Source organism: Bombina bombina, chromosome 12 (assembly GCF_027579735.1).
Source record: "Bombina bombina isolate aBomBom1 chromosome 12, aBomBom1.pri, whole genome shotgun sequence".
NCBI lineage: Eukaryota > Metazoa > Chordata > Amphibia > Anura > Bombinatoridae > Bombina > Bombina bombina.
Genome location: NC_069510.1, coordinates 3,680,464 through 3,707,114, shown reverse-complemented (window position 1 = coordinate 3,707,114; position 26,651 = coordinate 3,680,464). Strand labels below are relative to the sequence as shown.

The 26,651-nt window shown below is 33.1% G+C and overlaps 2 protein-coding genes across 2 annotated transcripts in view; both read right to left on the bottom strand.

Annotated features, from left to right (window-relative positions):
* SURF6 (surfeit 6) overlaps positions 1-2,166 on the bottom strand; it is a 79,895-nt gene extending 77,729 nt beyond the window's left edge. The window contains exon 1 of the mRNA XM_053695757.1: positions 2,070-2,166. Coding sequence (XP_053551732.1) covers positions 2,070-2,163 — 94 coding nt within the window. The 5' untranslated portion in view covers positions 2,164-2,166. The remainder of the gene's footprint in view (positions 1-2,069) is intronic.
* MED22 (mediator complex subunit 22) overlaps positions 2,070-26,651 on the bottom strand; it is a 156,960-nt gene continuing 132,378 nt past the window's right edge. Inside the window, exon 5 of the mRNA XM_053695761.1 lies at positions 2,070-2,170. Within this exon, the coding sequence (XP_053551736.1) occupies positions 2,167-2,170 (4 nt within the window). The 3' untranslated portion in view covers positions 2,070-2,166. The remainder of the gene's footprint in view (positions 2,171-26,651) is intronic.

The following is a 26,651-nucleotide window of genomic DNA, read 5'->3' as shown; positions in this document are numbered from 1 at the left end:
GCGGTCGGAAGATTAGGGGTTAATTATTTTAAGTAGCTTGCGGCGACGTTGTGGGGGGCAAGTTAGGGGTTAATAGATATAATACAGGGGTCGGCGGTGTTAGGGGCAGCAGATTAGGGGTACATAAGTATAACGTAGGTGGCGGTCGGCAGATTAGGGGTTAAAAATTTTAATCGAGTGGCGGCGATGTGGGGGGACCTCGGTTTAGGGGTACATAGGTAGTTTATGGGTGTTAGTGTACTTTAGGGTACAGTAGTTAAGAGCTTTATAAACCGGCGTTAGCCAGAAAGCTCTTAACTCCTGCTATTTTCAGGCGGCTGGAATCTTGTCGTTAGAGCTCTAACGCTCACTGCAGAAACGACTCTAAATACCGGCGTTAGGAAGATCCCATTGAAAAGATAGGCTACGCAAATGGCGTAGGGGGATCTGCGGTATGGAAAAGTCGCGGCTGTAAAGTGAGCGTTAGACCCTTTAATCACTGACTCCAAATACCAGCGGGCGCCCAAAACCAGCGTTAGGAGCCTCTAACGCTGGTTTTGACGGCTACCGCCGAACTCTAAATCTAGGCCACAACGTGTTAGATAAGACCCCATAAGATGACACACACACACAACCGTACAGAACGGATACAGCTATATCTGCTAATAACAGTTATATAAACTAAATACACAACGTGTTAGATAAGACCCCATAAGATGACACACACACACACAACCGTACAGAACGGATACAGCTATATCTGCTAATAACAGTTATATAAACTAAATACACATTGTGTTAGATAAGACCCCATAAGATGACACACACACACAAAACCGTACAGAACGGATACAGCTAAATCTGCTAATAACAGTTATATAAACTAAATACACAACGTGTTAGATAAGACCTCATATGATGACACACACAACCGTACAGAACGGATACAGATATATCTGCTAATAACAGTTATATAAACTAAATACACAACGTGTTAGATAAGACCCCATAAGATGACACACACACAACCGTACAGAACGGATACAGCTATATCTGCTAATAACAGTTATATAAACTAAATACACAACGTGTTAGATAAGACCCCATAAGATGACACACACACACACAACCGTACAGAACTGATACAGATATATCTGCTAATAACAGTTATATAAACTAAATACACAACGTGTTAGATAAGACCCCATAAGATCACACACACACACACACAACCGTACAGAACGGATACAGCTATATCTGCTAATAACAGTTATATAAACTAAATACACAACGTGTTAGATAAGACCCCATAAGATGACACACACACACACACAACCGTACAGAACGGATACAGCTATATCTGCTAATAACAGTTATATAAACTAAATACACAACGTGTTAGATAAGACCCCATAAGATGACACACACACACAACCGTACAGAACTGATACAGCTATATCTGCTAATAACAGTTATATAAACTAAATACACAACGTGTTAGATAAGACCCCATAAGATGACACACACACAACCGTACAGAACTGATACAGCTATATCTGCTAATAACAGTTATATAACTAAATACACAACGTGTTAGATAAGACCCCATAAGATGACACACACAACCGTACAGAACGGATACAGCTATATCGGCTAATAACAGTTATATAAACTAAATACACAACGTGTTAGATAAGACCCCATAAGATGACACACACACAACCGTACAGAACTGATACAGCTATATCTGCTAATAACAGTTATATAAACTAAATACACAACGTGTTAGATAAGACCCCATAAGATGACACACACACACACAACCGTACAGAACGGATACAGCTATATCTGCTAATAACAGTTATATAACTAAATACACAACGTGTTAGATAAGACCCCATAAGATGACACACACACACACAACCGTACAGAACGGATACAGCTATATCTGCTAATAACAGTTATATAACTAAATACACAACGTGTTAGATAAGACCCCATAAGATCACACACACACACACACAACCGTACAGAACTGATACAAGAGAAAAGTGCTCCTTGTGTAACTGGGTCTGTTGCTCATTGCTCACCTGGTTTTCGCTTGCGGAGCTCTGTATTCTGCTGCGCGCACACCTTCCTGCCCAGACTCTGGAAATAAGAATCTTTACTCGCCAAGGAAGCCATCTGTCACCTGCAAACACAAAGTATGTTCATTTTCTTAATGTGCAAAAACACAGCAGCCGAGAAATAACTAAATACACTAAAATTGTATAGCTACTCTTGTTTATAAACTAAAGCGGCTAAATAATCAAATATTAAAGTAACATAACTACTTACAGCAGATTATTATGTGTAGCTGCAGGCAGGAGATAGTGTAGCTGCAGGCAGGGGCTAGTGTAGTGGCTAGTGTAGCTGCAGGCAGGGGCTAGTGTAGTGGCTAGTGTAGCTGCAGGCAGGGGCTAGTGTAGTGGCTAGTGTAGCTGCAGGCAGGGGCTAGTGTAGTGGCTAGTGTAACTGCAGGCAGGGGCTAGTGTAGTGGCTAGTGTAACTGCAGGCAGGGGCTAGTGTAGTGGCTAGTGAAGCTGCAGGCAGGGGCTAAGTGAAGCTGCAGGCAGGGGCTAGTTTAATGGCTAGTGAAGCTGCAGGCAGGGGCTAGTGTAGTGGCTAGTGAAGCTGCAGGTAGGGGCTAGTGTAGTGCCTAGTGAAGCTGCAGGCAGGGGCTAAGTGGAGCTGCAGACAGGAGCTAAGTGAAGCTGCAGGCAGGGGCTAGTGTAGTGGCTAGTGAAGCTGCAGGCCGAGGCTAAGTGAAGCTGCAGGCAGGGGCTAGTGTAGTGGCTAGTGAAGCTTCAGGCAGGGGCTAAGTGAAGCTGCAGGCAGGGGCTAGTGTAGTGGCTAGTGAAGCTGCAGGCAGGGGCTAGTGTAGTGGCTAGTGAAGCTGCAGGCAGGGCCTAGTGTAGTGGCTAGTGAAGCTGTAGGCAGGGGCTAGTGTAGTGGCTAGTGAAGCTGCAGGCAGGGGCTAAGTGAAGCTGTAGGCATGGGCAAGTGTAGTGGCTAGTGAAGCTGCAGGCATGGGCTAGTGTAGTGCCTAGTGAAGCTTCAGGCAGGGGCTAGTGTAGTGGCTAGTGAAGCTGCAGGCAGGGCCTAGTGTAGTGGCTAGTGAAGCTGCAGGCAGGGGCTAGTGTAGTGGCTAGTGAAGCTGCAGGCAGGGGCTAGTGTAGTGGCTAGTGAAGCTGCAGGCAGGGGCTAGTGTAGTGGCTAGTGAAGCTGCAGGCAGAGGCTAAGTGAAGCTGCAGGCATGGGCAAGTGTAGTGGCTAGTGAAGCTGCAGGCAGGGGCTAGTGTAGTGGCTAGTGAAGCTGCAGGCAGGACCTAGTGTAGTGGCTAGTGAAGCTGCAGGCAGGGGCTAAGTGAAGCTGTAGGCATGGGCAAGTGTAGTGGCTAGTGAAGCTGCAGGCATGGGCTAGTGTAGTGCCTAGTGAAGCTTCAGGCAGGGGCTAGTGTAGTGGCTAGTGAAGCTGCAGGCAGGGGCTAGTGTAGTGGCTAGTGAAGCTGCAGGCAGGGGCTAAGTGAAGCTGCAGGTAGGGGCTAGTGTAGTGGCTAGTGAAGCTGCAGGCAGGGGCTAAGTGAAGCTGCAGGCATGGGCAAGTGTAGTGGCTAGTGAAGCTGCAGGCAGGGGCTAAGTGAAGCTGCAGGCATGGGCAAGTGTAGTGGCTAGTGAAGCTGCAGGCAGGGGCTAAGTGAAGCTGCAGGCATGGGCTAGTGTAGTGGTTAGTGTAGCTGCAGGCAGGGGCTAGTGTAGTGGCTAGTGTAACTGCAGGCAGGGGCTAGTGTAGTGGCTAGTGTAACTGCAGGCAGGGGCTAGTGTAGTGGCTAGTGTAACTGCAGGCAGGGGCTAGTGTAGTGGCTAGTGAAGCTGCAGGCAGGGGCTAAGTGAAGCTGCAGGCAGGGGCTAGTTTAATGGCTAGTGAAGCTGCAGGCAGGGGCTAGTGTAGTGGCTAGTGAAGCTGCAGGTAGGGGCTAGTGTAGTGCCTAGTGAAGCTGCAGGCAGGGGCTAAGTGGAGCTGCAGACAGGAGCTAAGTGAAGCTGCAGGCAGGGGCTAGTGTAGTGGCTAGTGAAGCTGCAGGCCGAGGCTAAGTGAAGCTGCAGGCAGGGGCTAGTGTAGTGGCTACTGAAGCTTCAGGCAGGGGCTAAGTGAAGCTGCAGGCAGGGGCTAGTGTAGTGGCTAGTGAAGCTGCAGGCAGGGGCTAGTGTAGTGGCTAGTGAAGCTGTAGGCAGGGGCTAGTGTAGTGGCTAGTGAAGCTGCAGGCAGGGGCTAAGTGAAGCTGTAGGCATGGGCAAGTGTAGTGGCTAGTGAAGCTGCAGCCATGGGCTAGTGTAGTGCCTAGTGAAGCTTCAGGCAGGGGCTAGTGTAGTGGCTAGTGAAGCTGCAGGCAGGGCCTAGTGTAGTGGCTAGTGAAGCTGCAGGCAGGGGCTAGTGTAGTGGCTAGTGAAGCTGCAGGCAGGGGCTAGTGTAGTGGCTAGTGAAGCTGCAGGCAGGGGCTAGTGTAGTGGCTAGTGAAGCTGCAGGCAGAGGCTAAGTGAAGCTGCAGGCATGGGCAAGTGTAGTGGCTAGTGAAGCTGCAGGCAGGGGCTAGTGTAGTGGCTAGTGAAGCTGCAGGCAGGACCTAGTGTAGTGGCTAGTGAAGCTGCAGGCAGGGGCTAGTGTAGTGGCTAGTGAAGCTGCAGGCAGGGGCTAAGTGAAGCTGTAGGCATGGGCAAGTGTAGTGGCTAGTGAAGCTGCAGGCATGGGCTAGTGTAGTGCCTAGTGAAGCTTCAGGCAGGGGCTAGTGTAGTGGCTAGTGAAGCTGCAGGCAGGGGCTAAGTGAAGCTGTAGGCATGGGCAAGTGTAGTGGCTAAGTGAAGCTGCAGGCATGGGCTAGTGTAGTGCCTAGTGAAGCTTCAGGCAGGGGCTAGTGTAGTGGCTAGTGAAGCTGCAGGCAGGGGCTAGTGTAGTGGCTAGTGAAGCTTCAGGCAGGGGCTAGTGTAGTGGCTAGTGAAGCTTCAGGCAGGGGCTAGTGTAGTGGCTAGTGAAGCTTCAGGCAGGGGCTAGTGTAGTGGCTAGTGAAGCTGCAGGCAGGGGCTAAGTGAAGCTGCAGGCAGGGGCTAGTGTAGTGCCTAGTGAAGCTGCAGGCAGGGGCTAGTGTAGTGGCTAGTGAAGCTGCAGGCAGGGGCTAAGTGAAGCTGCAGGCAGGGGCTAGTGTAGTGCCTAGTGAAGCTGCAGGCAGGGGCTAGTGTAGTGGCTAGTGAAGCTGCAGGCAGGGGCTAAGTGAAGCTGCAGATCTATCGGTTAAACTCTGCGCTGAACACACAGGTTACTTTACCTCACACTAACAAGCTACTTTACTAAACACATGTAGAGAAAGTGACGTCATAAGTCTGCGCCACACAAATATAGGTAGTGTCCCGCGGTAACGCACATGAAAGTACTCTACCTACCCAAGACACGAACGACACGTGTAACCCGCACGTACCTCTTGTGCACACGCTCAGCTCCCCTGTGTTACACGAAACTATGTCCAGACTAGATCAGAAAACTACAGAGCTCACTAACCCCTAGCGCCATTCCGAAAACCGAGATCTACTACTCAGCTATCAACTACTCAGCCTGCCTATATAGTAACAGGCCAAAGGTGTCACGTGATGGCAAACACTTATCAATAAAGTTTATTGAAACGTTCAATGTTTATGTTACAGCAGTAAAAGTAAAGTAACTGTATAATAATCGGTTACACAACTGTACAGTGTATAATAATCTGTAACCCAACTATACAGTGTATAAAAATATGTAACACTACTGTACAGTGTATAATAATCTGTAACCCAACTATACAGTGTATAAAAATATGTAACACTACTGTACAGTGTATAATAATCTGTAACCCAACTATACAGTGTATAAAAATATGTAACACTACTGTACAGTGTATAATAATCTGTAACCCAACTATACAGTGTATAATAATATGTAACACTATTGTACAGTGTATAATAATCTGTAACACTACTGTACAGTATATAATAATCTGTAACACTACTATACAGTGTATAATAATATGTAACACTACTGTACAGTGTATAATAATCTGTAACCCAACTATACAGTGTATAATAATATGTAACACTACTGTACAGTGTATAATAATATGTAACACAACTATACAGTGTATAATAATCTGTAACCCAACTATACAGTGTATAATAATATGTAACACTACTGTACAGTGTATAATAATATGTAACACAACTATACAGTGTATAATAATCTGTAACACTACTGTACAGTGTATAATAATATGTAACACTACTGTACAGTGTATAATAATCTGTAACACAACTATACAGTGTATAATAATATGTAACACTACTGTACAGTGTATAATAATCTGTAACACAACTGTACAGTGTATAATAATCTGTAACACTACTGTACAGTGTATAATAATCTGTAACACTACTGTACAGTGTATAATAATCTGTAACACAACTATACAGTGTATAATAATCTGTAACACTACTGTACAGTGTATAATAATCTGTAACACTACTGTACAGTATATAATAATCTGTAACACTACTATACAGTGTATAATAATATGTAACACTACTGTACAGTGTATAATAATCTGTAACACAACTATACAGTGTATAATAATATGTAACACTACTGTACAGTGTATAATAATATGTAACACAACTATACAGTGTATAATAATCTGTAACCCAACTTTACAGTGTATAATAATCTGTAACCCAACTGTACAGTGTATAATAATATGTAACACTACTGTACAGTGTATAATAATATGTAACACAACTATACAGTGTATAATAATATGTAACACCCCAGAGGCAGAACTTTTCTTCACTTTCTGCGATGAGATTTTTTTTGAGAATTTTTTTCTGCAGGTCATTTTCAAATAAAATTCAATTTTAAATTAGGTAGTTACACTTAAATTACACTAAAGCACTAGCTCAAGTGCAATGTGTTGATTAACTGGAGAGTAAAGCTAAGTTCTTAAAATTTCTCAAATAACATTTTTTAACTTTTTTTTTTAATCTAACTTCACAAGGTATAAATGTAGTAATAAAAAAGGTACATTCAGAAGTCACAGCTTTGTAGGTCAGGAAAGGCTAAGGGGGAGGGTTGAAAGATTCCCTGAGAGACAGTCAACAATAAATGTACTGCTGCTTTGCAGTGCTGCTTCCTAATTTGACTGTTCTCTTCAAACAGCACTTTGCTCTGGATGCACTGTTAAGGAAAACTAACAGTGCAGAAAGAGAAAAGCTCTATTTGAAGTGAACAGTCTAATGGGGAGCAGTGCTGTAAAGTGAAAGTGCTAAGAGTTCCTACATGTGTCCTATTCTTTCTGCAGACATGCTGCATTTTCTGTGATGACATCTCAGATCACTGCATGTTCTGCCTTGGGGTGTAACACTACTGTACAGTGTATAATAATCTGTAACACAACTATACAGTGTATAATAATATGTAACACTACTGTACAGTGTATAATAATATGTAACACAACTGTACAGTGTATAATAATCTGTAACACAACTATACAGTGTATAATAATATGTAACACTACTGTACAGTGTATAATAATCTGTAACACAACTGTACAGTGTATAATAATATGTAACACTACTGTACAGTGTATAATAATATGTAACACAACTGTACAGTGTATAATAATCTGTAACACAACTATACAGTGTATAATAATATGTAACACTACTGTACAGTGTATAATAATCTGTAACACAACTATACAGTGTATAATAATATGTAACACTACTGTACAGTGTATAATAATCTGTAACACAACTATACAGTGTATAATAATCTGTAACACAACTGTACAGTGTATAATAATCTGTAACACAACTATACAGTGTATAATAATCTGTAACACTACTGTACAGTGTATAATAATATGTAACAACTGTACAGTGTATAATAATCTGTAACACTACTGTACAGTGTATAATAATATGTAACACAGCCATACAGTGTATAATAATCTGTAACACAACTGTACAGTGTATAATAATATGTAACACTACTGTACAGTGTATAATAATCTGTAACACAACTATACAGTGTATAATAATATGTAACACAACTGTACAGTGTATAATAATATGTAACACAATTGTACAGTGTATAATAATCTGTAACACAACTTTACAGTATATAATAATATGTAACACTACTGTACAGTGTATAATAATCTGTAACACTACTGTACAGTGTATAATATGTAACACAACTGTACAATATATAATAATATGTAACACTACTGTACAGTGTATAATAATATGTAACACAACTATACAGTGTATAATAATCTGTAACACTACTGTACAGTGTATAATAATATGTAACACTACTGTACAGTGTATAATAATCTGTAACACAACTATACAGTGTATAATAATATGTAACACTACTGTACAGTGTATAATAATCTGTAACACAACTGTACAGTGTATAATAATCTGTAACACTACTGTACAGTGTATAATAATCTGTAACACTACTGTACAGTGTATAATAATCTGTAACACAACTATACAGTGTATAATAATCTGTAACACTACTGTACAGTGTATAATAATCTGTAACACTACTGTACAGTATATAATAATCTGTAACACTACTATACAGTGTATAATAATATGTAACACTACTGTACAGTGTATAATAATCTGTAACACAACTATACAGTGTATAATAATATGTAACACTACTGTACAGTGTATAATAATATGTAACACAACTATACAGTGTATAATAATCTGTAACCCAACTGTACAGTGTATAATAATCTGTAACCCAACTGTACAGTGTATAATAATATGTAACACTACTGTACAGTGTATAATAATATGTAACACAACTATACAGTGTATAATAATATGTAACACCCCAGAGGCAGAACTTTTCTTCACTTTCTGCGATGAGATTTTTTTTGAGAATTTTTTTCTGCAGGTCATTTTCAAATAAAATTCAATTTTAAATTAGGTAGTTACACTTAAATTACACTAAAGCACTAGCTCAAGTGCAATGTGTTGATTAACTGGAGAGTAAAGCTAAGTTCTTAAAATTTCTCAAATAACATTTTTTAACTTTTTTTTTTAATCTAACTTCACAAGGTATAAATGTAGTAATAAAAAAGGTACATTCAGAAGTCACAGCTTTGTAGGTCAGGAAAGGCTAAGGGGGAGGGTTGAAAGATTCCCTGAGAGACAGTCAACAATAAATGTACTGCTGCTTTGCAGTGCTGCTTCCTAATTTGACTGTTCTCTTCAAACAGCACTTTGCTCTGGATGCACTGTTAAGGAAAACTAACAGTGCAGAAAGAGAAAAGCTCTATTTGAAGTGAACAGTCTAATGGGGAGCAGTGCTGTAAAGTGAAAGTGCTAAGAGTTCCTACATGTGTCCTATTCTTTCTGCAGACATGCTGCATTTTCTGTGATGACATCTCAGATCACTGCATGTTCTGCCTTGGGGTGTAACACTACTGTACAGTGTATAATAATCTGTAACACAACTATACAGTGTATAATAATATGTAACACTACTGTACAGTGTATAATAATATGTAACACAACTGTACAGTGTATAATAATCTGTAACACAACTATACAGTGTATAATAATATGTAACACTACTGTACAGTGTATAATAATCTGTAACACAACTGTACAGTGTATAATAATATGTAACACTACTGTACAGTGTATAATAATATGTAACACAACTGTACAGTGTATAATAATCTGTAACACAACTATACAGTGTATAATAATATGTAACACTACTGTACAGTGTATAATAATCTGTAACACAACTATACAGTGTATAATAATATGTAACACTACTGTACAGTGTATAATAATCTGTAACACAACTATACAGTGTATAATAATCTGTAACACAACTGTACAGTGTATAATAATCTGTAACACAACTATACAGTGTATAATAATCTGTAACACTACTGTACAGTGTATAATAATATGTAACAACTGTACAGTGTATAATAATCTGTAACACTACTGTACAGTGTATAATAATATGTAACACAGCCATACAGTGTATAATAATCTGTAACACAACTGTACAGTGTATAATAATATGTAACACTACTGTACAGTGTATAATAATATGTAACACAACTATACAGTGTATAATAATATGTAACACAACTGTACAGTGTATAATAATATGTAACACAATTGTACAGTGTATAATAATCTGTAACACAACTTTACAGTATATAATAATATGTAACACTACTGTACAGTGTATAATAATCTGTAACACTACTGTACAGTGTATAATATGTAACACAACTGTACAATATATAATAATATGTAACACTACTGTACAGTGTATAATATGTAACACAACTGTACAGTATATAATAATATGTAACACTACTGTACAGTGTATAATAATCTGTAACACTACTGTACAGTATATAATATGTATAACACAACTGTACAGTGTATAATAATCTGTAACACAACTATACAGTGTATAATAATATGTAACACTACTGTAGAGTGTATAATAATCTGTAACACAACTATACAGTGTATAATAATCTGTAACACTACTGTACAGTGTATAATAATATGTAACACTACTGTACAGTTTATAATAATCTGTAACACAACTGTACAGTATATAATAATATGTAACACTACTGTACAGTGTATAATAATATGTAACACAACTATACAGTGTATAATAATATGTAACACTACTGTACAGTATATAATAATCTGTAACACTACTGTACAGTGTATAATAATATGTAACACTACTGTACAGTGTATAATAATCTGTAACACAACCATACAGTGTATAATAATATGTAACACTACTGTACAGTGTATAATAATCTGTAACACAACTATACAGTGTATAATAATATGTAACACAACTGTACAGTGTATAATAATCTGTAACACAACTGTACAGTGTATAATAATATGTAACACTACTGTACAGTGTATAATAATCTGTAACACTACTGTACAGTGTAAAATATGTAACACAACTGTACAGTGTATAATAATCTGTAACACAACTATACAGTGTATAATAATATGTAACACTACTGTACAGTGTATAATAATCTGTAACACAACTATACAGTGTATAATAATCTGTAACACTACTGTACAGTGTATAATAATATGTAACACTACTGTACAGTGTATAATAATCTGTAACACAACTGTACAGTGTATACAGTGTATAATAATCTGTAGCACAACTGTACAGTGTATAATAATCTGTAACAGAACTATACAGTGTATAATAATCTGTAACACAACTGTACAGTGTATAATAATCTGTAACACTACTGTACAGTGTATAATAATCTGTAACACTACTGTACAGTATATAATAATCTTTAACACAACTGTACAGTGTATAATAATCTGTAACACAACTGTACAGTGTATAATAATATGTAACACTCCTGTACAGTGTATAATAATCTGTAACACAACTATACAGTGTATAATAATCTGTAACACAACTGTACAGTGTATAATAATCTGTAACACTACTGTACAGTGTATAATATGTAACACTACTGTACAGTGTATAATAATCTGTTACACAAATATACAGTGTATAATAATCTGTAACACTACTGTACAGTGTATAATATTCTGTTACAAAACTGTACAGTATATAATAATATGTAACACTACTGTAAAGTGTATAATAATCTGTAACACAGCTATACAGTGTATAATAATATGTAACACTACTGTACAGTGTATAATAATATGTAACACAACTGTACAGTATATAATAATCTGTAACACTACTGTACAGTGTATACTAATATGTAACACAACTATACAGTGTATAATAATATGTAACACAACTATACAGTGTATAATAATCTGTAACACAACTATACAGTATATAATAATATGTAACACAACTATACAGTGTATAATAATCTGTAACACAACTGTACAGTGTATAATAATATGTAACACAACTGTACAGTGTATAATAATCTGTAACACAACTGTACATTGTATAATAATCTGTAACACAACTGTACAGTATATAATAATCTGTAACACAACTATACAGTGTATAACAATCTGTAACACAACTGTACAGTGTATAATAATCTGTAACACAACTATACAGTGTATAATAATCTGTAACACAACTGTACAGTGTATAATAATCTGTAACACTACTGTACAGTGTATAATAATATGTAACAACTGTACAGTGTATAATAATCTGTAACACTACTGTACAGTGTATAATAATATGTAACAACTGTACAGTGTATAATAATCTGTAACACTACTGTACAGTATATAATAATCTGTAACACAACTGTACAGTGTATAATAATCTTTAACACAACTGTACAGTGTATAATAATATGTAACACTACTGTACAGTGTATAATAATATGTAACACAACCATACAGTGTATAATAATATGTAACACAACTATACAGTGTATAATAATATGTAACACTACTGTACAGTGTATAATAATATGTAACACAACTGTACAGTGTATAATAATCTGTAACACTACTGTACAGTGTATAATAATCTGTAACACAACTATACAGTGTATAATCATCTGTAACACTACTGTACAGTGTATAATAATCTGTAACACAACTATACAGTGTATAATAATATGTAACACTACTGTACAGTGTATAATAATATGTAACACTACTGTACAGTATATAATAATATGTAACACTACTGTACAGTGTATAATAATCTGTAACACAACTGTACAGTATATAATAATATGTAACACTACTGTACAGTGTATAAAAATATGTAACACAACTGTACAGTATATAATATGTAACACAACTGTACAGTATATAATATGTAACACTACTGTACAGTGTATAATAATCTGTAACACTACTGTACAGTGTTTAATAATATGTAACACAACTGTACAGTATATAATATGTAACACAACTGTACAGTGTATAATAATATGTAACACTACTGTACAGTGTATAATAATATGTAACACAACTGTACAGTGTATAATAATCTGTAACACAACCATACAATGTATAATAATATGTAACACTACTGTACAGTGTATAATACTATGTAACACTACTGTACAGTATATAATAATCTGTAACACTACTGTACAGTGTATAATAATATGTAACACTACTGTACAGTGTATAATAATCTGTAACACTACTGTACAGTATATAATAATCTGTAACACAACTATACAGTATATAATAATATGTAACACAACTATACAGTGTATAATAATCTGTAACATAACTGTACAGTGTATAATAATATGTAACACAACTGTACAGTGTATAATAATCTGTAACACAACTATACAGTGTATAATAATATGTAACACTACTGTACAGTGTATAATAATCTGTAACACAACTGTACAGTGTATAATAATATGTAACACTACTGTACAGTGTATAATAATATGTAACACAACTGTACAGTGTATAATAATCTGTAACACAACTATACAGTGTATAATAATATGTAACACTACTGTACAGTGTATAATAATCTGTAACACAACTATACAGTGTATAATAATATGTAACACTACTGTACAGTGTATAATAATCTGTAACACAACTATACAGTGTATAATAATCTGTAACACAACTGTACAGTGTATAATAATCTGTAACACAACTATACAGTGTATAATAATCTGTAACACTACTGTACAGTGTATAATAATATGTAACAACTGTACAGTGTATAATAATCTGTAACACTACTGTACAGTGTATAATAATATGTAACACAGCCATACAGTGTATAATAATCTGTAACACAACTGTACAGTGTATAATAATATGTAACACTACTGTACAGTGTATAATAATCTGTAACACAACTATACAGTGTATAATAATATGTAACACAACTGTACAGTGTATAATAATATGTAACACAATTGTACAGTGTATAATAATCTGTAACACAACTTTACAGTATATAATAATATGTAACACTACTGTACAGTGTATAATAATCTGTAACACTACTGTACAGTGTATAATATGTAACACAACTGTACAATATATAATAATATGTAACACTACTGTACAGTGTATAATATGTAACACAACTGTACAGTATATAATAATATGTAACACTACTGTACAGTGTATAATAATCTGTAACACTACTGTACAGTATATAATATGTATAACACAACTGTACAGTGTATAATAATCTGTAACACAACTATACAGTGTATAATAATATGTAACACTACTGTAGAGTGTATAATAATCTGTAACACAACTATACAGTGTATAATAATCTGTAACACTACTGTACAGTGTATAATAATATGTAACACTACTGTACAGTTTATAATAATCTGTAACACAACTGTACAGTATATAATAATATGTAACACTACTGTACAGTGTATAATAATATGTAACACAACTATACAGTGTATAATAATATGTAACACTACTGTACAGTATATAATAATCTGTAACACTACTGTACAGTGTATAATAATATGTAACACTACTGTACAGTGTATAATAATCTGTAACACAACCATACAGTGTATAATAATATGTAACACTACTGTACAGTGTATAATAATCTGTAACACAACTATACAGTGTATAATAATATGTAACACAACTGTACAGTGTATAATAATCTGTAACACAACTGTACAGTGTATAATAATATGTAACACTACTGTACAGTGTATAATAATCTGTAACACTACTGTACAGTGTAAAATATGTAACACAACTGTACAGTGTATAATAATCTGTAACACAACTATACAGTGTATAATAATATGTAACACTACTGTACAGTGTATAATAATCTGTAACACAACTATACAGTGTATAATAATCTGTAACACTACTGTACAGTGTATAATAATATGTAACACTACTGTACAGTGTATAATAATCTGTAACACAACTGTACAGTGTATACAGTGTATAATAATCTGTAACACAACTGTACAGTGTATAATAATCTGTAACAGAACTATACAGTGTATAATAATCTGTAACACAACTGTACAGTGTATAATAATCTGTAACACTACTGTACAGTATATAATAATCTTTAACACAACTGTACAGTGTATAATAATCTGTAACACAACTGTACAGTGTATAATAATATGTAACACTCCTGTACAGTGTATAATAATATGTAACACTCCTGTACAGTGTATAATAATCTGTAACACAACTATACAGTGTATAATAATCTGTAACACAACTGTACAGTGTATAATAATCTGTAACACTACTGTACAGTGTATAATAATATGTAACACTACTGTACAGTGTATAATAATCTGTTACACAAATATACAGTGTATAATAATCTGTAACACTACTGTACAGTGTATAATATTCTGTTACAAAACTGTACAGTATATAATAATATGTAACACTACTGTAAAGTGTATAATAATCTGTAACACAGCAATACAGTGTATAATAATATGTAACACTACTGTACAGTGTATAATAATATGTAACACAACTGTACAGTATATAATAATCTGTAACACTACTGTACAGTGTATACTAATATGTAACACAACTATACAGTGTATAATAATATGTAACACAACTATACAGTGTATAATAATCTGTAACACAACTATACAGTATATAATAATATGTAACACAACTATACAGTGTATAATAATATGTAACACAACTATACAGTGTATAATAATCTGTAACACAACTGTACAGTGTATAATAATATGTATCACAACTGTACAGTGTATAATAATATGTAACACTACTGTACAGTGTATAATAATCTGTAACACAACTGTACAATATATAATAATCTGTTACACAACTATACAGTGTATAATAATCTGTAACACTACTGTACAGTGTATAATAATCTGTAACACTACTGTACAGTGTTTAATAATATGTAACACAACTGTACAGTATATAATATGTAACACAACTGTACAGTGTATAATAATATGTAACACTACTGTACAGTGTATAATAATATGTAACACAACTGTACAGTGTATAATAATCTGTAACACAACCATACAATGTATAATAATATGTAACACTACTGTACAGTGTATAATACTATGTAACACTACTGTACAGTATATAATAATCTGTAACACTACTGTACAGTGTATAATAATATGTAACACTACTGTACAGTGTATAATAATCTGTAACACTACTGTACAGTATATAATAATCTGTAACACAACTATACAGTATATAATAATATGTAACACAACTATACAGTGTATAATAATCTGTAACATAACTGTACAGTGTATAATAATATGTAACACAACTGTACAGTGTATAATAATCTGTAACACAACTATACAGTGTATAATAATATGTAACACTACTGTACAGTGTATAATAATCTGTAACACAACTGTACAGTGTATAATAATATGTAACACTACTGTACAGTGTATAATAATATGTAACACAACTGTACAGTGTATAATAATCTGTAACACAACTATACAGTGTATAATAATATGTAACACTACTGTACAGTGTATAATAATCTGTAACACAACTATACAGTGTATAATAATATGTAACACTACTGTACAGTGTATAATAATATGTAACACAACTATACAGTGTATAATAATCTGTAACACAACTGTACAGTGTATAATAATCTGTAACACAACTATACAGTGTATAATAATCTGTAACACTACTGTACAGTGTATAATAATATGTAACAACTGTACAGTGTATAATAATCTGTAACACTACTGTACAGTGTATAATAATATGTAACACAGCCATACAGTGTATAATAATCTGTAACACAACTGTACAGTGTATAATAATATGTAACACTACTGTACAGTGTATAATAATCTGTAACACAACTATACAGTGTATAATAATATGTAACACAACTGTACAGTGTATAATAATATGTAACACAATTGTACAGTGTATAATAATCTGTAACACAACTTTACAGTATATAATAATATGTAACACTACTGTACAGTGTATAATAATCTGTAACACTACTGTACAGTGTATAATATGTAACACAACTGTACAATATATAATAATATGTAACACTACTGTACAGTGTATAATATGTAACACAACTGTACAGTATATAATAATATGTAACACTACTGTACAGTGTATAATAATCTGTAACACTACTGTACAGTATATAATATGTATAACACAACTGTACAGTGTATAATAATCTGTAACACAACTATACAGTGTATAATAATATGTAACACTACTGTAGAGTGTATAATAATCTGTAACACAACTATACAGTGTATAATAATCTGTAACACTACTGTACAGTGTATAATAATATGTAACACTACTGTACAGTTTATAATAATCTGTAACACAACTGTACAGTATATAATAATATGTAACACTACTGTACAGTGTATAATAATATGTAACACAACTATACAGTGTATAATAATATGTAACACTACTGTACAGTATATAATAATCTGTAACACTACTGTACAGTGTATAATAATATGTAACACTACTGTACAGTGTATAATAATCTGTAACACAACCATACAGTGTATAATAATATGTAACACTACTGTACAGTGTATAATAATCTGTAACACAACTATACAGTGTATAATAATATGTAACACAACTGTACAGTGTATAATAATCTGTAACACAACTGTACAGTGTATAATAATATGTAACACTACTGTACAGTGTATAATAATCTGTAACACTACTGTACAGTGTAAAATATGTAACACAACTGTACAGTGTATAATAATCTGTAACACAACTATACAGTGTATAATAATATGTAACACTACTGTACAGTGTATAATAATCTGTAACACAACTATACAGTGTATAATAATCTGTAACACTACTGTACAGTGTATAATAATATGTAACACTACTGTACAGTGTATAATAATCTGTAACACAACTGTACAGTGTATACAGTGTATAATAATCTGTAACACAACTGTACAGTGTATAATAATCTGTAACAGAACTATACAGTGTATAATAATCTGTAACACAACTGTACAGTGTATAATAATCTGTAACACTACTGTACAGTGTATAATAATCTGTAACACTACTGTACAGTATATAATAATCTTTAACACAACTGTACAGTGTATAATAATCTGTAACACAACTGTACAGTGTATAATAATATGTAACACTCCTGTACAGTGTATAATAATCTGTAACACAACTAGATAGTGTATAATAATCTGTAACACAACTGTACAGTGTATAATAATCTGTAACACTACTGTACAGTGTATAATAATATGTAACACTACTGTACAGTGTATAATAATCTGTTACACAAATATACAGTGTATAATAATCTGTAACACTACTGTACAGTGTATAATATTCTGTTACAAAACTGTACAGTATATAATAATATGTAACACTACTGTAAAGTGTATAATAATCTGTAACACAGCTATACAGTGTATAATAATATGTAACACTACTGTACAGTGTATAATAATATGTAACACAACTGTACAGTATATAATAATCTGTAACACTACTGTACAGTGTATACTAATATGTAACACAACTATACAGTGTATAATAATATGTAACACAACTATACAGTGTATAATAATCTGTAACACAACTATACAGTATATAATAATATGTAACACAACTATACAGTGTATAATAATATGTAACACAACTATACAGTGTATAATAATCTGTAACACAACTGTACAGTGTATAATAATATGTAACACAACTGTACAGTGTATAATAATCTGTAACACAACTGTACATTGTATAATAATCTGTAACACAACTGTACAGTATATAATAATCTGTAACACAACTATACAGTGTATAACAATCTGTAACACAACTGTACAGTGTATAATAATCTGTAACACAACTATACAGTGTATAATAATCTGTAACACAACTGTACAGTGTATAATAATCTGTAACACTACTGTACAGTGTATAATAATATGTAACAACTGTACAGTGTATAATAATCTGTAACACTACTGTACAGTGTATAATAATATGTAACAACTGTACAGTGTATAATAATCTGTAACACTACTGTACAGTATATAATAATCTGTAACACAACTGTACAGTGTATAATAATCTTTAACACAACTGTACAGTGTATAATAATATGTAACACTACTGTACAGTGTATAATAATATGTAACACAACCATACAGTGTATAATAATATGTAACACAACTATACAGTGTATAATAATATGTAACACTACTGTACAGTGTATAATAATATGTAACACAACTGTACAGTGTATAATAATCTGTAACACTACTGTACAGTGTATAATAATCTGTAACACAACTATACAGTGTATAATCATCTGTAACACTACTGTACAGTGTATAATAATCTGTAACACAACTATACAGTGTATAATAATATGTAACACTACTGTACAGTGTATAATAATATGTAACACTACTGTACAGTATATAATAATATGTAACACTACTGTACAGTGTATAATAATCTGTAACACAACTGTACAGTATATAATAATATGTAACACTACTGTACAGTGTATAAAAATATGTAACACAACTGTACAGTATATAATATGTAACACAACTGTACAGTATATAATATGTAACACAACTGTACAGTGTATAATAATATGTAACACTACTGTACAGTGTATAATAATCTGTAACACAACTGTACAATATATAATAATCTGTTACACAACTATACAGTGTATAATAATCTGTAACACTACTGTACAGTGTATAATAATCTGTAACACTACTGTACAGTGTTTAATAATATGTAACACAACTGTACAGTATATAATATGTAACACAACTGTACAGTGTATAATAATATGTAACACTACTGTACAGTGTATAATAATATGTAACACAACTGTACAGTGTATAATAATCTGTAACACAACCATACAATGTATAATAATATGTAACACTACTGTACAGTGTATAATACTATGTAACACTACTGTACAGTATATAATAATCTGTAACACTACTGTACAGTGTATAATAATATGTAACACTACTGTACAGTGTATAATAATCTGTAACACTACTGTACAGTATATAATAATCTGTAACACAACTATACAGTATATAATAATATGTAACACAACTATACAGTGTATAATAATCTGTAACATAACTGTACAGTGTATAATAATATGTAACACAACTGTACAGTGTATAATAATCTGTAACACAACTATACAGTGTATAATAATATGTAACACTACTGTACAGTGTATAATAATCTGTAACACAACTGTACAGTGTATAATAATATGTAACACTACTGTACAGTGTATAATAATATGTAACACAACTGTACAGTGTATAATAATCTGTAACACAACTATACAGTGTATAATAATATGTAACACTACTGTACAGTGTATAATAATATGTAACACAACTATACAGTGTATAATAATATGTAACACTACTGTACAGTGTATAATAATCTGTAACACAACTATACAGTGTATAATAATCTGTAACACAACTGTACAGTGTATAATAATCTGTAACACAACTATACAGTGTATAATAATCTGTAACACTACTGTACAGTGTATAATAATATGTAACAACTGTACAGTGTATAATAATCTGTAACACTACTGTACAGTGTATAATAATATGTAACACAGCCATACAGTGTATAATAATCTGTAACACAACTGTACAGTGTATAATAATATGTAACACTACTGTACAGTGTATAATAATCTGTAACACAACTATACAGTGTATAATAATATGTAACACAACTGTACAGTGTATAATAATATGTAACACAATTGTACAGTGTATAATAATCTGTAACACAACTTTACAGTATATAATAATATGTAACACTACTGTACAGTGTATAATAATCTGTAACACTACTGTACAGTGTATAATATGTAACACAACTGTACAATATATAATAATATGTAACACTACTGTACAGTGTATAATATGTAACACAACTGTACAGTATATAATAATATGTAACACTACTGTACAGTGTATAATAATATGTAACACTACTGTACAGTATATAATATGTATAACACAACTGTACAGTGTATAATAATCTGTAACACAACTATACAGTGTATAATAATATGTAACACTACTGTAGAGTGTATAATAATCTGTAACACAACTATACAGTGTATAATAATCTGTAACACTACTGTACAGTGTATAATAATATGTAACACTACTGTACAGTTTATAATAATCTGTAACACAACTGTACAGTATATAATAATATGTAACACTACTGTACAGTGTATAATAATATGTAACACTACTGTACAGTGTATAATAATATGTAACACTACTGTACAGTATATAATAATCTGTAACACTACTGTACAGTGTATAATAATATGTAACACTACTGTACAGTGTATAATAATCTGTAACACAACCATACAGTGTATAATAATATGTAACACTACTGTACAGTGTATAATAATCTGTAACACAACTATACAGTGTATAATAATATGTAACACAACTGTACAGTGTATAATAATCTGTAACACAACTGTACAGTGTATAATAATATGTAACACTACTGTACAGTGTATAATAATCTGTAACACTACTGTACAGTGTAAAATATGTAACACAACTGTACAGTGTATAATAATCTGTAACACAACTATACAGTGTATAATAATATGTAACACTACTGTACAGTGTATAATAATCTGTAACACAACTATACAGTGTATAATAATCTGTAACACTACTGTACAGTGTATAATAATATGTAACACTACTGTACAGTGTATAATAATCTGTAACACAACTGTACAGTGTATACAGTGTATAATAATCTGTAACACAACTGTACAGTGTATAATAATCTGTAACAGAACTATACAGTGTATAATAATCTGTAACACAACTGTACAGTGTATAATAATCTGTAACACTACTGTACAGTATATAATAATCTTTAACACAACTGTACAGTGTATAATAATCTGTAACACAACTGTACAGTGTATAATAATATGTAACACTCCTGTACAGTGTATAATAATCTGTAACACAACTATACAGTGTATAATAATCTGTAACACAACTGTACAGTGTATAATAATCTGTAACACTACTGTACAGTGTATAATAATATGTAACACTACTGTACAGTGTATAATAATCTGTTACACAAATATACAGTGTATAATAATCTGTAACACTACTGTACAGTGTATAATATTCTGTTACAAAACTGTACAGTATATAATAATATGTAACACTACTGTAAAGTGTATAATAATCTGTAACACAGCAATACAGTGTATAATAATATGTAACACTACTGTACAGTGTATAATAATATGTAACACAACTGTACAGTATATAATAATCTGTAACACTACTGTACAGTGTATACTAATATGTAACACAACTATACAGTGTATAATAATATGTAACACAACTATACAGTGTATAATAATCTGTAACACAACTATACAGTATATAATAATATGTAACACAACTATACAGTGTATAATAATATGTAACACAACTATACAGTGTATAATAATCTGTAACACAACTGTACAGTGTATAATAATATGTATCACAACTGTACAGTGTATAATAATCTGTAACACAACTGTACATTGTATAATAATCTGTAACACAACTGTACAGTATATAATAATCCGTAACACAACTATACAGTGTATAACAATCTGTAACACAACTGTACAGTGTATAATAATCTGTAACACAACTATACAGTGTATAATAATCTGTAACACAACTGTACAGTGTATAATAATCTGTAACACTACTGTACAGTGTATAATAATATGTAACAACTGTACAGTGTATAATAATCTGCAACACTACTGTACAGTGTATAATAATATGTAACAACTGTACAGTGTATAATAATCTGTAACACTACTGTACAGTATATAATAATCTGTAACACAACTGTACAGTGTATAATAATCTTTAACACAACTGTACAGTGTATAATAATATGTAACACTACTGTACAGTGTATAATAATATGTAACACAACCATACAGTGTATAATAATATGTAACACAACTATACAGTGTATAATAATATGTAACACTACTGTACAGTGTATAATAATATGTAACACAACTGTACAGTGTATAATAATCTGTAACACTACTGTACAGTGTATAATAATCTGTAACACAACTATACAGTGTATAATCATCTGTAACACTACTGTACAGTGTATAATAATCTGTAACACAACTATACAGTGTATAATAATATGTAACACTACTGTACAGTGTATAATAATATGTAACACTACTGTACAGTATATAATAATATGTAACACTACTGTACAGTGTATAATAATCTGTAACACAACTGTACAGTATATAATAATATGTAACACTACTGTACAGTGTATACAAATATGTAACACAACTGTACAGTATATAATATGTAACACAACTGTACAGTATATAATAATATGTAACACAACTGTACAGTGTATAATAATATGTAACACTACTGTACAGTGTATAATAATCTGTAACACAACTGTACAGTGTATAATAATCTGTAACACAACTGTACAATATATAATAATCTGTTACACAACTATACAGTGTATAATAATCTGTAACACTACTGTACAGTGTATAATAATCTGTAACACTACTGTACAGTGTTTAATAATATGTAACACAACTGTACAGTATATAATATGTAACACAACTGTACAGTGTATAATAATATGTAACACTACTGTACAGTGTATAATAATATGTAACACAACTGTACAGTGTATAATAATCTGTAACACAACCATACAATGTATAATAATATGTAACACTACTGTACAGTGTATAATACTATGTAACACTACTGTACAGTATATAATAATCTGTAACACTACTGTACAGTGTATAATAATATGTAACACTACTGTACAGTGTATAATAATCTGTAACACTACTGTACAGTATATAATAATCTGTAACACAACTATACAGTATATAATAATATGTAACACAACTATACAGTGTATAATAATCTGTAACATAACTGTACAGTGTATAATAATATGTAACACTACTGTACAGTGTATAATAATCTGTAACACTACTGTACAGTATATAATAATCTGTAACACAACTATACAGTGTATAATATGTAACACTACTGTACAGTGTATAATAATCTGTAACACTACTGTACAGTGTATAATAATCTGTAACACAACTGTACAGTATAAAACTATCTGTAACACTACTGTACAGTACAAATGTACAGTATATAATAATCTGTTACACAGTTGCAAAGTACATGTATAATGATATGTTACACAACTGTACAATGCATAATGGTCAGATTATTATATACAATACAGTTGTGTTAGCCAGAGAGTGCATCATCTTGCTTTTATATACAGTATATATATATATATATATATATATATATATATATATATATATATATATATATATATATAAAGGTTTTGTCTATAGGGTACCCCCAAGGTACTGTGTAACTAATTTACTGCTGCATATATTTTGTTACTTCTATATACAGACCCTATACTGTACCATGCAGGAGTGTCTGATGGTGTATATAGGTTGTGTCTGTAGAATATACCTGAGGTACTGTGTAACTGATTTAATGCTGCAAATATCTTGTTACTGCTATATACAGACCCTATACTGTACCATGCAGGAGTGTCTGATGGTGTATATAGGCTGTGTCTCTATAATACCCCTGAGGTACTGTGTAACTGATTTACTGCTGCAGATATCTCATTACTGCTATATACAAACCCTATACTGTACCATGCAGATGTGTATGATGATGTATATACGTTGTGTCTGTATAATACCCCTAAGGTACTGTTTAACTGATTTACTGCTGCAGGTATCTCATTACCATTATATACAGACCATATACTGTACCATGCAGGAGTGTCTAATGGTGTATATAGGTTGTGTCTGTATAATACCCCTGAGGTACTGAGTAACTGATTTACTGCTGCAGATATCTCATTACTGATATATACAGACTCTATACTGTACCATGCAGGTGTGTCTGATGGTGTATATAGGTTGTGTCTGTATAATACACCTGAGGTACTGTGTTACTGATTTACTGCTGCGGATATATTATTACTACTATATACAGATCCTATACTGTACCATGCAGGTGTGTATGATGGTGTATATAGGTTGTGTCTGTATAATACCCCTGTGTAACTGATTTACTGCTGCAAATATCTCATTACTACTATATACAGACCCTATACTGTACCATCCAGGTGTGTCTAATGATGTATATAACTTGTGTCTGTATAATACCCCTGAAGTACTGTTTAATTGATTTACTGCTGCAGATATCTCATTACTGCTATATACAGACCCTATACTGTACCATGCAGGTGTGTCTGATGGTGTATATAGGTTGTCTTTATAATAGCCCTGAGATACTGTGTAACGGATTTACTGCTGCAAATATCTTATTACTGCTATATACAGACCCTATACTGTACCATGAAGGTGTATCTGATGGTGTATATAGGTTGTGTCTGTATAATACCCCTGAGGTACTGTGTAACTGATTTACTGCTGCAGATGTCACATTACTGCTATATACAAACCCTATACTGTACCATGCAGGTGTGTCTGATGGTATATATAGGTTGTGTCTGTATAATACCCCTGAGGTACTGTGTAACTAATTTACTGCTGCAGATATCTCATTACCATTATATACAGACCCTATACTGTACCATGCAGGTGTGTATGATGATGTATATAGTTTGTGTCTGTATAATACCCCTAAGGTACTGTTTAACTGATTTACTGCTGCAGATGTCTCATTACCTATATACAGACCCTATACTGTACCATGCAGGTGTGTATGATGGTGTATATAGGTTGTGTTTGTATAATACCCCTGAGGTACGGTTTAACTGATTTACTGCTGCAGATATCTCATTACTACTATATACTGACCCTATACTGTATCATGCAGGTGTGTCTGATGGTGTATATAGGTTGTGTCTGTATAATACCCCTGAGGTACTGTGTAACTGATTTACTGCTGCAGATGTCACATTACTGCTATATACAAACCCTATACTGTACCATGCAGGTGTGTCTGATGGTGTATATAGGTTGTGTCTTTATAGTACCCCTGCGGTACTGTGTAACTGATTTACTACTGAAGATATCTCATTACTACTATATACAGACCCTATACTGTACCATGCAGGTGTATGATGGTGTATATATGTTGTGTCTGTATATTACCACTGGGGTACTGTGTAACTGATTTACTGCTGCAGATATCTCATTACTACTAAATATAAACCCTTTACTGCACCATGCAGGTGTGTATGATGGTCTATATTGGTTGTCTGTATAATACCCCTGAGGTACTGTGTAACTGATTTACTGCTGCAGATATATCATTACTGCTATATACAGACCCTATACTGTACCATGC